Raw genomic sequence first — 14,195 nt, 5'->3', positions numbered from 1 at the left:
TAATAAGTTGGAATATTTCTTAATATCATGGAGCCTTACTATGAGAAAATATCTCTGCTTAAATAAAAAAAAGGAACATGGGATAATCTTGTTTTGTTTCTATTTTCAAATAATGTAGTAATAAATGCTTGGTGCTGAGGTTCTCACAGTGTGCAGCTACTCACACTTCAGATATGAACAGGAGGGTTGGTAAAGAAAGTTTTTATCTGTTTAAAACCCTGATGACTCTTCTGGGTGAGAAAATGACTCAAGGCCTTGCAGCTGGTGGCTGGCAAATAACTCCCACCCAATGCTGTTATAAAATTATAGCCACTTGCCATGGACTGAGTGTTTGTGTTCCTCCAGAATTTCTGTTGAAGCCCTAATCCCTAGTGTGATGATAGTAAGAGGTGGAGCCTTTGATGAGTAATTAGGTCATGACTGTGGAACTTTCATGAATAGAATTAGTGCCCTTCCAAGAAGACACATGAGATTGTGATGTCTCCTGCCCTGTGAGGATACTGCAAGATGGTGGCCATCTGCAGGAGAGCTCTCACCAGGAACTCAGCCTGCCAGTGTCTTAATCTTGGACTTAACAGCCTTCAGGACTGTGAGAAATAATGTTTGTTGCTTAAGCCATCCAGTCTCTGGTATTCTGTTATAGCAGTCCAAGCTGACTAGAACACTACCCCCTTAGTCTTTGGGCAGAAAACAAAACTTCATCTGAAGGTTCATTTCTAATTCCTAGGAGCCCAGAATGGGAAGGAAGTTTGGCAAAAAGGAAGAGCTTGACTAAAGCAGAATGAAGTGTTGTTCAAATTTTCTTCAGGCTCAGCCTCCTTTGGGAACATGTCAGGTTTGGGTTGGAAAGGGCAGACAGGTAGTCAAAGGTCAGATAAAAGCCAAAGAAACTAGATATGTTATAAGAAATGAAGAATGCAAGGTGGCTGTGTTCCATAGAAGGAGGCGTTTTCCATACTTGGGACTGGCCACTGAGTGATGTCGGTGGAAGTCAGAACACAGTGAGGGACACAGAAGAGCAACAGGGACCATTCCAGAGTGAAGACAATAAAGGAAGAAGAGGATCTGACTATCACAAGGTCAGGGACCATTCTCTGAGCCACAGATAATCCCCAGTTCCCTTGGATAATAGTGGGGGAACAAGATAGAACTACCAAGTGGAAAGAATATCAAGATTACAGTATTTATTATCTGTAGTTTGATGAATATATGCTTGTCCTTCAGTTACTTGATAACTATGTACTTTGTTACATATGTCGGTCCGGTTGTTCTAGATCATGCCTCCACTACTGGTAGGCAACATTACCTCCTTCAAAATCAGCCACGTGCACACCCTTTCTCATCTTCAAGTATCCAGAAACAGGAATCCTCCCTTTGCCTAAGACAACCCTTTCTACTTCATCCCTTTTGACCATCCCCTCCCCTCTTCTTCACAGTCTTGTTTGATCAATATTCCCTCTTTCTCTGTAGTCGTAGCTGTTCTTAAGCCTGTCCAATTTAGTATAAACATACTTCTGACTCACATCCCTCTGAAGCTACTGTTGTTCCTTCATTGCATAAGGATACAAGAGCTGACCATGTGTCAGCGTAGCTTTTCTACTTCCCTTTTAGAAGAATGTTTTCATTCTCAGCTTCTGCTTCCTCACTTCCTAAGCATTTCTGAATTCACCAGTAACCTCCCCCTTGTTACATTCCGTGGAATATAGACCCTCTACAAAGTGGCCAGCACCATGGATCCTTGCTTCTTGATGCATTGCTCATTCTCTGACCCTCTTCTTCTGCCTCTCTTGTAGATCCTGGTCTATTCCAATGGAAAAGCCCTTAGTTAACTCCTCATTGTCATTAGCAGTAGTTTTCAACCCCTTAACAGTGTTCTCAACCTCAGCTGCATAGTGGAATCACTTGGAAAACTTTGGATAATACCGATGCCTGCATCTCCCCATGCCCTCCCTCCCCTAGAGATCCTGGGATGTGACTGGGGCATCAGGATTCCAATAGGCAACCAAGGCTGAGAACTACTACCTTAGGGACTTCTCTGGAGTTTGGTAAGGAATTGGATAACAGGCTCATCAGAGTCTCAAACAAAACCACTTTTATTTGTTTTATAAATACTTGTCTTTCTCACATCTTTAGAACAAAGGGTTAAGTGTCCAACTCTTGGTTTTGGCTCATGATCTCAGGGTTGTAAGATTGAGCCCCATCTCATTGAGCTCATCTCATTGAGCTCAGCTCTGTGCTGAGCGTGGACCCTGCTTAAGATCCTCTCCCTCTCTCTCTGCCCCTTCCCCTCCACTCATGAAAAAAGAAAAGAACAAAGGGTTTCTAGGCTGAAAAAAACTTTTTAAAAGTTTGAACACTGTTGTTAACAGAATGAAGCCTGGGTTCTATAATGAGACCTTCTGTGATCTGATCACCACTCCAGCAACATACCAGTCACTCCTCATATCAAGCGTTTCAGTAAAGCAACACCTAACATGCTCTTCTCGCTCTGTGCTTTTGCTCATGCTGTCCTCTCTTTTGAATGTTTTTTGTTTCTCCTAAGCAACTCCTCATTTTTCTATATGCTTCCTCTATATCCCTATCATGTTTGGTCACCGCAGTTACATCACTGCACTGCAATGCTTGGGTGATGAGTCTGTCCCATCAACTGGGTTTTGAGCCCCTTAATGGTGAAAGCAGAGTACCAAAAAGTAGAAAGAGCACACAGAGCAGAATCTTTCCCCTCCTCCATAATCAGCAGCAGTTCCTCCATATTTGGAAAAGTCCCCTGTAGTCTCCAGTATTTCCAGAACATCTTTCTCTTCATTTTGTGTTGGAAACCTGGCCCAGCCCTGGTAACATTATCTCCCACAGTCCTCTCACACTTATTTTCTCCAATCCTTTGAACCTCAGGACTGAAGCAGATCTCACCTGATTCTCCAATCTTATGTAAAACAGAAGCCCCTTTGTGTCTTTGAGCCTCATTTTATTGAACTTTTCTGCCCTTCTCCTTCTGTCTCTCCCTGAAGTCATCTATCAACTATTGGCCAGCAGGTGACTGACACCTGGCCCACAAACTTCCCCTCCTCTTTTCCCTTTTCGATAACATTGTTTCTTTCTTCCTTCTCTTTCTTTCCCTAAACTTTATTCCCTCATCTCTCTTAAGTATAATTTGAAATGTGTATAATTCTGTTTTGACATATGTTTATACAATTATACTAAAATGTACACACATTTATTTAAACAGAAATTCTATTCTAATTATTGGATTGCACTCTTAGTCTTAGCAGCCACTTAGGTTTTATGTGATGTTGTTTGGTTACCTGTAACATTTCTACAACTTTACTATTTTCCATATTAGGAATATCTTCATGAAGCCACTTTGGTATTAGCAATAAGATTCTTCTTTTAATTCTAGGAAATAAAAATGACACATTAGAAGAAACATTTTACTTAAAGATTGGTACAGGCAATCACATAAGAGACCAGGAAATCAACTGGAATGGAATGCATAATAAAGATTAAACTTCCTGAGGCAGATTTCCACCTCTTACTTTAGAAAGTTAAGTGGGAAGTTGACTAAATATCTTTTCAGATTTTCCTCCTCTCTCTATTGCTCTGCTTTTCTCTAATGAGCCAGAACATTTCAAAACACTCACACTAGATTCAAGGTAAGTGGGAGAACCACCCGGGAAGTAAAACTGTATGCCTGTTACATATGGCTAACCATTATGAGCAGATATCACTGTGGAAAGGTTTGGAAAATGTAGGGGATATTTTATAGAGCTTTCCAAGTCGACCATAGCCACAGAAGAATATTGAAGAAGAGAATACCATATAATAAAACTGTATAATTCTAGCTCCTCTAATTCTGAATTTGTACTGATTCCATATAGGGTTGAAGGGATTAGGGGTAGCTCCAAACATTATGTGGTTAGAGTAGGAAGCTGGAGAAGTTGTCCTGCAGTTGTATGGCACAGTGAGAATACTGGTTTTTACTTAGGCTTGTGTGCTTAGTAAGGACCACTGGTTTGTGGTGATGTAAAGAAAAGAAAGAAGCCGTGAGCACCCCACTTCTTCCCCAAGCTACCCTTGGCACTGCCACTGTGTTAGGAGCACGTCCTGCATTTATAGTACAAATTGATTTGGGCAGAGGTTGTAATAGGGACTTAGACTACACTGATCTCTGGCACATTTTTACCCGTAAACAACGTGAACAGCCTTGTTTATCTGTATAAGCAGGTTTTCTAAGGACTTTTACTGAGTAAAAACCAAAATGCTAACTGAACTTTGCTCACTCAATTTGACCTTGAACTGTAGGGTAAAAATAATTTCTTAACACATATTTATACAATGTTTTATGATTCAGCTTTTTTACTAATTCACACTCTCCTTCTATACCTAAAATTAGACCAAATTAGTAAGTTCATGCTGTTACAGAAAAGTTTTTATACAGCATGCTGATATAGTGAGAACATTTATGTATACACACACACACACACACACACACACACACACACACATATATGTCTACCCATTCTTGGTTTCATTTTAAAACGTTTTGCCCTTGGTTTTCCAGTTTTGTTTCTGAAGTAAGGCATTTATAAGTAATGTATAATTATAGTAAATAACAGTGTCTGCTTATATATAAAATAGTTGCATTCAAATTATCTCGTTTCATTTATCTTTTTAAAAGGAATGCTTATTTAAATAATTAGCAAAAAATGGTCCTATTTTCATTGTCCTATTTGTCATTGCCAACTGAAAATTAATTTTTAGGTTATTAATAACAAACTTAATGCTATTTAAAATTTCAAAGTATCTTTGAATAATAACAAATTTAATATTTTTATGTCATACAAGTTCAAACATTAAGATGTTGGTAGGGGCCTTATAATCAAGTATATTTTTAAAACAGAGTTTTGTATTAGTTTGCCCATCTCATAATGATATCAGGGATATATTTATTAATGGGTAAGTTAATTTTGAAATATTACTAACTTCTGAGAAAAAGCCTAATTTTAAAGCCTAATTTTAAAAAAATCACAAGTGTACCTTACTTAGACTTGCTCATTCTATATCTTATTGCATTTTGATTATACATTTAAAAGAAAGAAAGAGTATCCTCATGAAGCAAGTAATGGCAAAAAAAGAGAAACTCAGTGCCGGTTAGGCAAAGAAATTTGTATGATTAAAATTTGTGAGTCATTAGCTTACAGTTGTTTGCCACATCAAACAACTCCAGTCTATTAACAGATTAGAAATACTCAACACATCTAATAAACTTAGGAAATTGAAGGCAAGGTCTCATTTATCTATAGTAGGCATAGATCTTTACTAATTCCATATTGGAAAACAGCGATTGAAAGAGGCCAACGAGAATGGACCTGGGAGCTGAATGCTAAAACACCCACACAACTGGTATCAAAGTGACAAATTCAGAGGTTGCCACACTTCTCTTCATTCATGCTGATTCAGAGGATTTGTTTGGGTAGAATTTGAGGCCGGTTATGACCTAACCATTTAAAAGAATCCAGGCACAGTGAGCAGGCTGTGTAGTGAAGGAGAGAACATGGGTTGTGATGTCAGCTGGGTCTAGGTTCCTGGCTTAATGCTTAGTGACCATGGGCTGACCAGTTAACCTCTTGAAGCCTAAAGTAAGTGATCTGTAAAATAGGCCTTTGGGTTTTCCTGGAGGTCATCAGGAGGATTAAACGAACAACATGGGTCAGGTGGTTGGCATAAATTGGTAATCATTGAACACTGTTCCTTTAATTTTTTTCTTTCTCTGATTAAAAATGTTGATGGGTTTTCCTAATAAATAACTGAATTGACTAGATTGGCTACATGTGGTCTAAGTCAGAAAACAGAAATTCTACAGAAACCTACCCAGTTCGGATTGATCTGTTAAATATCCCAATCAAAGAAAGAATTGACAACATAGCAGCAAAGAAGATCATTCCCAATAAAAGTCCAATGTCTTGTTGCCTGTTGTCTGAAGAAAAAAAAATAACTTTAGCTAAGGATTAGTGTCCATGGGATGTCAGAATCATTGTTTCCTCTACTCCTCACAAAGCAAAAGTCATTAATCTCAAAGGAAAAAGGGAAGGGGAGAACATATTTAGCTTTTATGTTGGGTTGTGTTTACAGTGACTGTCCTTCCAAACTGCACAACAATACCTTTTTCCTGAGAAAATTGGGCCGTATGTATTTGGTATCAGTGGGTTTCTAGAAATGCAGCTCTGGCAAATGTGGTTAACATCTCCCACTTTTTCTGAGCTTGTGCATGCATATTTTATATAAAAGGGTTTAGTGATGTACCTCATTTGTTTTGTCTGACACAAGTGAGAATTCCCAGTTGCTGGTAACAGAGTCTAAAACTGGCCACAATCACAACTGAGGGTTTTTTTGGGGGTTTTCTTTTTAACCTTTTGAGTAAGATAGAAGTTATATAGAACTTGTCACCATTCTTCAAAATTTATTGTTCATGAATTTTCTTCTGCTGAGAAAGGATATTTGCTCTACTTAAAACAATATATAAGAAGGAAATTTAAATTGCTATATAACTTGCACTTACATTTTATCTTAAAAACAATTCTTGCATTTTGAAGCATCAATTAATCACCTCTAATCTTTAAATAATTAACATGATCTATTCAACACATGTTACCTATGAGTCTCCCTAGTACATGAAAAAAAATCTTGTTTTCTATTTTCAAATATAGACTATCATTGAGACGTAACTATCATGCTGGAGTTTGTTCTGAGTGATGATGGGTATTGGCCTCCTTTCCATCCTTATTCCTTTCTTTCTCACTCCCTTTACCAAATGTTTATCGGATACTTACCATGTGGCAGACACTTCACTGGCTCTACCCTCATTATTTCCCACCTGTACCCGACAGACACTTGGGGGTCTCCAAGCTGCCTGGTCCCTCTACTAAAGCCAACTGATGTGCACGGACCAGGCTACTGTAGCTTAGCTTACACCAAAGTCCAGGGGCCAGGGATGGGGAGTGGGGACTGGGTGCCTCAGTCGGTTAAGCATCTGACTTTGGTTCAGGTCCTGGGATCTCAGGGTCCTGGGATCAAGCCCCACAACCAGCCCACATCCAGCCTGCACATTGGACTCTGGACTCCGTGCTCAGCAGGGAGTCTGTTTGAGGATTTTCTCTTTCTCTCTCCCTCTGCTCCTCCTTCAGCTCACACTCCTCAGCATGTTCTCTCTCTCTCTCTCTCTCAAATAATTAAGACTTAAAAAAAAAAATCACCAAAGTCCCAAGGGAGATATGGAATTAGTGTTTTTCTAGAACTAAAACTCTATTGCTAAAGATTTCACACAACTAATGGGAGGTAGGGGGTGTCACATATCTTTGGGTATTAATGCCTGGGAGAGAATAGAGAATTCCCACAATAAAATGGGGCCAGGAGGCCAGGCATAGGGGTATAAAGATAGATACAGCAGAGTGATCAAGAGACAACTGGAGATACGTGGGTTCATATTGGGTTCTGCTCTTTAACAGCCCTGTAGCCCCAAGGCATAATTATAAGCTTGCTGAAACTCAAGTTTCCTCTTCTGTAAAATAGAGATCATAGCACCTATCTAATAGAGCTGCTGTAAGCTCCTGGCCTCCCTAGTTCCCACAGAAATATCAAGGTGCAGGCCTGGGTAGGCATCTGTAATTAAGGATCTGAACTGGGCCTAAGTATTTGGTTCATTGATTTTCATGTACACATTCAGAGCGGCCTCACCTTGCTTCATGTTTCTTTATAATACTTAACTTCCACCTGATTCTTGTCTTCTTGTTCTGTTTATTGTTTTTCTCCCCATCTGTCTAAAATGGAAGCTCCATGAAGATAGGGGCCATATTCTTTTTTTTTTTTTCACTGCTGATTCCCCACCCAAAACAGTGCCTGGCACACAGTAGTTGTTTAATGAATATTTGTTGAATAAGTGAATGAAAGTCTGAAGAATGTCAATGTAGTCTTCAAAGATTCTGATACTATTCCTCCCAGATTTCTATGCAGGGAGATAAATGGTCTACCAGTGGTCAGAGGTGAAATAGTTATACCTAAAGTTTTTCAATTTGAAATTTCTATTTATTTTTTTTTGAAATTTCTATTTAGAGTTATATTTGTCCATTGCACAACCTGATCTCATAATTTTTTATGCCTAAAACATTTAGGTAAGATCATCAAAGGAAAATACTGAATCCTACTAACAAAACAGGAACTGATTTGTACAAGAGAAAGAACACAGATTTCAGGATTTGAAAAACAGGATTTGAATTTTAGTCTGTCACTTAGTGTGAACTTGGACAAGTTTCTCAGCCTCTCTGAGCTCCAGTTTTCCTATCTATAAAATAGATATATAATACTTTTCTCCCTTGGTTGTTTTGAAAATTGAACAAATGATGTATACAACTTCCTAGTACATGGTACATACTCAAATAATGTTTTTTAAGAAGGAGTTTTGGGGTCTTGAACCTCAGCACCCATTGAAATGAAAATGTATCTACCCCATATCAAAAGCTGGCAAAGTCCACCTAAACCATTCCTGACATTCAGTTTTAAGTGGATCTTTATTATTTCTCTATAGTAAGCATACGGCATATCTTATTATCAAGAAGTTTATGCCTGACATGATTTTTCAGTTGGAAGATTCAAATGGATAATTAGTAAAGACTACTCAGAAAACCTAAGTAGCATTTTCTTACCAGAAGTAAGATGTCCTTTAAAGATGGAAGCAATCAGAAGCTCAGAATTCTGAGTATCATGTTGGAATGATTTCACTGTAACCTGGGGAACTTAAACAAAAAGAAAATAGGGTGAGCTTCTTCATTTTGCATTCAGGTTACCCAAATTCCTAAAAGAGTTTCTTCACTTGTTTGGAGATGATTAAAGTATACTTTAATAGGCTTGAAAGTGGAATAAAAGGAAAGGCCTTCGAGTATGTGTGTCTTTTCATCTTTTTATTTAATTGGGAAAATCCTAAAGAAGGAAACACTGAAAGGACAATAAAAACTACCTAGAGTTTGTTAAACTTCATGGTGTATCCTCTAATTTCATGAGGCTTCTAGGCAAAGAATACCAAGGAGCTTTATTTAATTCACTGACCAAAAAAATGCACAACAGGTCTCTACTTGATTCCTTCCAATAAATGATGCAATAAAGTTTAGGTTTCCTTAAGAGCCTCCAAGATACGTCACTTTTGCCTTTGCATAATCTTTGAGATACTGCTGGCGAACAGTATCTTGGCTCTATATAAGAAGCCCAATTTTGATTAGCAGACACTTTGAGGTTATAGCACAGGGGTGGAATGCTATTAATGACTTCCCTCTGCTCCTTTCCCACTGGCGAAGATCCTGGCCAGCCCTGTCTAGTCATAAAGACTGTCAGGACATGGCTAATGAAAGCTTCTGACCAGGGTGTGGTGAGCAGTCTTGGCAGCTAACTCACTTTCAGTCTGAACCCAAGAGACCTGGAGCTTTCATACCCATTTCCTCCCTCCTGATAATTAAAAGCTCCCAGAGGTGACTTCAAGGATACTGTTCTTCCAGCTGACAAAAGATATTCCTGAAAACAGTTCTAAGCTCTGAATTCCCAAGAATGCCTCAAACCCTATTTGTTCAGTTATTCTGATTTCAGTGTTCACATTTTTTCTTTTTGAAGAATTACTTGGGGGGGGGGGGCAGGGAGAAATCATATCTTGAGGGAGCCTTGATCGCCACCGTGATATCACGGCTTATATAATAGGCTGTGTGGCCCAGATAACTCTCTTTGAGAAAAAGATCATGGGGTTTCAATACAAAGGTTCCTATGGTCTTTGGAAACTTTTGGAAAAGGTCCATCTGGGTGCAGGCACAGGCTCAGTAGTTTTCTAAGACAACGGGTAGAGAATTTTAGAAGGTGAAAACGCAAGAAGAACCAAAAGTTCTTTCCTGTGTTTTATTGTCTTCTTTACAGCAAGAGGAAGATGTTGCACTGTGAATTGTGACAGATTGGAAATTCTTTCTGGCTTCTTAATGCTTCAGTAAGTCTCTTTTGTTCCCAAGTATTTGGTTCCATCAAACTCTGGGAGCAAGCTTATGCCCCAATGGTCACTGCCAGATTCATTCATCTAAATTAGTATTTTGTAGGCTGAGGTTCATTCTTGGGGAGCCCCAGCAGGAGTCTGCATCTGAAATTTTAAGACTAGAAATATTATATTAAAATGTACATGATTTTCAACTTGGCAAGATCTTGGTTTTATATCAATGTTGCTAGATTATTTTTGTTTTCACTTTCATTATTTTAAAATTAGCATTTTTATTTAAAAGTAATATGTGGTGCTGTGGCTTTTAATGCAGGTTAACTCTGTTGTATAAACTACAGGTGATTATTTAGCAATGAAACTTCAGTTATTAATTTGCTTCATATAAAAATAATGTTCATATCTAACTAGGGCTTTATTAGCCCTAATAGGAGAATAAACACAATCACCCTTCAGGGTCTTTTTGTTATAGTTTCAAATCAACCAGGTGCATTAATTTAAATTAGATTAAAGTCATTTAAAAGGAGATGGTTAATTGTTAGAGAGTAATTTCCCAAAGAATCAGATATCTGAAGTGAGACAATTTATAAACAAGATTGTCAGAGAAGAAATCAAGCCAATGACAAAATTTTTAAACATAGGACTGGAATGAAACCATGTAGACTATATTCTTCATGGTATACTGCCTCCAAGTGGCTAGGTCATTTGTTTTAAATCATATGTAATATTTATCATTATAAAAGCAGTAACCTTAAGAGAGAAAAGTATTTTAAGAGGAAAAATGGTGAGAAAAAGAACCATCCCTAATTCTATCCCCTTAAGCCACTTGCTGTTACTATTTTATAGTATTTCCAAGTATTTTGACACAGAAAAGCGTTCACAAACACAGAATGATGTACACACACTCAGAACCTTTATAACTAAAAAAAAAATGGTTTCTATTAGCTCTAATCATCAGTGTGTTGCCTAATGTGCTAGAAAAATCTCATAATATTTTCATTATTAAATTAATATCTGTGGCCTATCTCCATAATGAGACAATTCTATCCCTGTTTCTCTCACAGCATATACCTCCTGAAGATACTCAGAAACTCAAATATCTCTAATTTGAGATATCTCTAATAAGAATTTTTATATACCATATATAAACTGGTATTGGACTTTAGAATTAGTCTTTCCAAAGATAATGTGTTTAAACAAAATTTAGAAGGAATTTAAAATAGTTTTAAACAAAAAAAGTAGTTTCCATTCTTGAACAAGACTAGAAACATATAACATAACTACATTCTGTGCCCTATCAGATGCCAGCCTATTTTAATCAAATCTGTTCAAAAGTGCTTGGTTTTAGTCATAATGTATTTCATCTGTTTCTGAGGGATGATACCAAATCTGTCTCCTGAGTCTTTCCTTCTATGCCTATACCATGGGGCAAAGTGTGTTTTATCATTCTTTTTTTTTTAAAGATTTTTATTTATTTATTCATGAGACACACAGACACACACACACACACACAGAGAGAGAGAGAGAGAGAGAGAGAGACCCAGGCAGAGGGAGAAGCAGGAACTTAGGCTTAATAGTAATAATAGCAATAACTAATGCTTCATGCAGGGAGCCCGACGTGGGACTCAATCCCAGGTCTTCAGGATCACACCCTGGGCTGAAGGCAGCGCTAAACTGCTGAGCCACCCGGGTTGCCCTTATTATTCTTTTTAAGTGACCATTCATTGAGTACTGATTATGCTCCAGGTAATGTACTAGACTTTACATGCTTTCTGTCATTTAACGCTAAACAGGTAAAAAATACTATTGTCCACATTTCATGGATGAAGAAACAAAGGCGTAAAAAGGATAGATGACTCAAAGAGTGAAAATTCCCATCCAGTCCTGACACTTAGCTTGTACTAGTCACTGGCTCTATTAATTAATGACCTCACTTCTGCAGCAGCATGGCCTCAGATGGGACAACTCAGTCAGCCCTGCAACCAGCTGCTCCCATGGTAAGACTTAGCCATTGCTCCTCCAGGGGCTGGCCACGGTTTATTAGAGCTGCCTGGCCTTGCAGGACTCCAGCCCACACCACAGTGGGCTATAGTTGGCCTGACCCATTTAGCGCTGATTCGTAGAATCTTCCAGCCCACAGTTATTTCCTTCTACAAGTCAACTATTTTCTTTGATTTTACAAGCAAGGCACACTAATTATAGGATGCTTGAAAAGTATGGAAGAGTATGGAGAAGAAAGTACAATTTTATATTTGTTCACAAACTAGAAGCAATCATTTTTTTGTTAACAGTCTTGTGTGTATATATTTGTACCTAGTGGAAATCGTGCTCTTTATTAAATGTTGTGTCTTAGTTTTTCTTTCTTTCAATATTATGTCATGAATATTTCCTCATTTTATTAAAAATTGTTCAAAACTGTCATACTGATAGCAATTTAATATTTCATCATGTTTGTACTATATTTGTATTTCATTTGTTTGTACTATATTTGTCCTTTTGAGAAACTGTATAGCTTAGTGGTTTCAAATGCCATCTTTAGATTCAGATAAGACTCAGTTCAAATCCTGGCTCTACCACTTGGAGTTGCATGGCTCTAGGTCAGTTGCTTAACCCCTCTTCATTTGTAAAATGGGATAGTAACAGCACTTCCCCCCTGAGATCTAATGGGATAGTTCATATTAAGCACTTAGTACTGTGCCTTACACAAATTAAAAGCTTAACAAGCATTAGTTATTGCTATTATTACTATTATTAGATTGTTTCCAAATTCTTACTACTATAATTAGTTTTTGGATAAATATCATTGTACATAAATCTTTTTTTCCATATCTCTCTTTATTTCCTAAGGCTAGATTTCTGTTAGTGGAATTACTGGTCTAAAGGGTATGAACATTTATAAGTCTTCTTTATTTACTTTTGCTTTTACCAGTCTTGGTGTCATGCTACCTGAAGCCTACATCTTAAAGGCTTTGACCAAAGTTGGTACAGGGATCTTTCTAGATCTTTCTTTCACTAGGTTCTAGATACAGGAGGAGTCATATTAAAAGAGACAAAGGGTATGTTTTTCAAGATATTTTTCTTAAAACATAAACATCTCCTTAGGTTCTCTCTTTCTAATCTCCTTCTTCTAATAATCTCAGCTGTTTCACAGTGTTTATGTGCTATCTCCCCAGATTAATTTGGTTCTAGGATTGGAATTCAACATTATTGGGCTAAGGGTAAGGATTTGACACTAGTCTGAGTCAGTTGGCAAAAACAGAAGAGAGTGGCCAGACCTATCAAATAGGCACCCAAAGCCCAGGGCAGGGAAAATGATATGTCAGAACAAACTCATTACCACACTAGAAAAACAAGTTAGACGATGAATCATTTCATGAGTTACAGTGTCATCCTTGTATATTAAGGATAGGAGGGTGCGCCTAGGTGTATTCAAGGGATTATCTTCTTGCTTATGTTCCTCAGCTCTAAGTACTTGGTATGCACAGGGAGAAGGTAAGGAAGATAAATATATGTATTGTGACCACATGTTTTAAAAAAAAGATTAAGAAGAGGTAAGAGTAAAAAAGCAGCAGCCAACCCAGGAAATTTTCCTAAGGCACATGGAATACATAGAGGAAGGGGGTCTGAAGGGGGTCTAAAAAACTATGTGCACGGGCAGCTTCCAAGTCCTACTCAGTAGTTTAAGATTCTTCAAAAGTGCAACTTTGCTCTCAAGCATAGCACATGCCTATTCCTCAGTCTGAATAGTCTAGTAGACATTTGCCATTTTTAAGTTGTCCAACACCAGGACGTACTTCTTTGTGGGCATTCTAAAACAGGGAAGAAGCAGGTAAGGCTTCCCACTGTAGAAGCCTCAATGGAACAAAGACTTCTCTTCATTGCCAGAAAGTAGCTACAAGTGGATGACCTAAACCTACCTGCTCAGATGCTTTCCTTCCTCCACTGGCACAGAACACTCAGCTCCAGGAAATTACTTATAGTAGCAGTTATATCCAGAGTCTGGTAACAGTTGCACCACGGGGCATCCAGGCAGGGCAGGGCAGGCAGTGGCGTGACCACAGTGCCAGCTGCAGTGTCCTCACCGGATTCTTTCCAGGCTCCAATTTTGGCTGTGGTTCTGGCTTCTGCTGTCCCTTGTATCCTACTCATGAACATTTTGCTGGCCCTCCTACTGATTTTTATC

General features: G+C 38.2%; 1 protein-coding gene and 2 long non-coding RNA genes across 5 annotated transcripts in view; 2 read left to right on the top strand and 1 right to left on the bottom strand.

Moving 5' to 3' along the window:
* Positions 1–14,195, top strand: part of LOC140630474 (uncharacterized) — a 137,368-nt gene that overhangs the window by 41,382 nt on the left and 81,791 nt on the right. The window lies entirely within an intron of this gene.
* IL23R (interleukin 23 receptor) overlaps positions 1–14,195 on the bottom strand; it is a 65,596-nt gene that overhangs the window by 5,712 nt on the left and 45,689 nt on the right. The window contains exons 8-10 of the mRNA XM_072820752.1: positions 8,697–8,786; positions 5,869–5,974; positions 3,303–3,393 (exon numbers count right to left, since the gene is read on the bottom strand). Coding sequence (XP_072676853.1) covers positions 3,303–3,393; positions 5,869–5,974; positions 8,697–8,786 — 287 coding nt within the window. The remainder of the gene's footprint in view (positions 1–3,302; positions 3,394–5,868; positions 5,975–8,696; positions 8,787–14,195) is intronic.
* Positions 5,530–14,195, top strand: part of LOC140630470 (uncharacterized) — a 38,231-nt gene continuing 29,565 nt past the window's right edge. Inside the window, exons 1-2 of the long non-coding RNA XR_012028234.1 lie at positions 5,530–5,636; positions 9,946–10,012. This is a non-coding gene — a long non-coding RNA (uncharacterized lncRNA). The remainder of the gene's footprint in view (positions 5,637–9,945; positions 10,013–14,195) is intronic.

This window comes from Canis lupus, chromosome 3 (genome assembly GCF_048164855.1).
Source record: "Canis lupus baileyi chromosome 3, mCanLup2.hap1, whole genome shotgun sequence".
In the NCBI taxonomy this organism is placed as follows: Eukaryota; Metazoa; Chordata; class Mammalia; order Carnivora; family Canidae; genus Canis; species Canis lupus.
The sequence above is the reverse complement of the archived record's forward strand: the minus strand, read 5'-3'. Positions and strand labels throughout refer to the sequence as shown.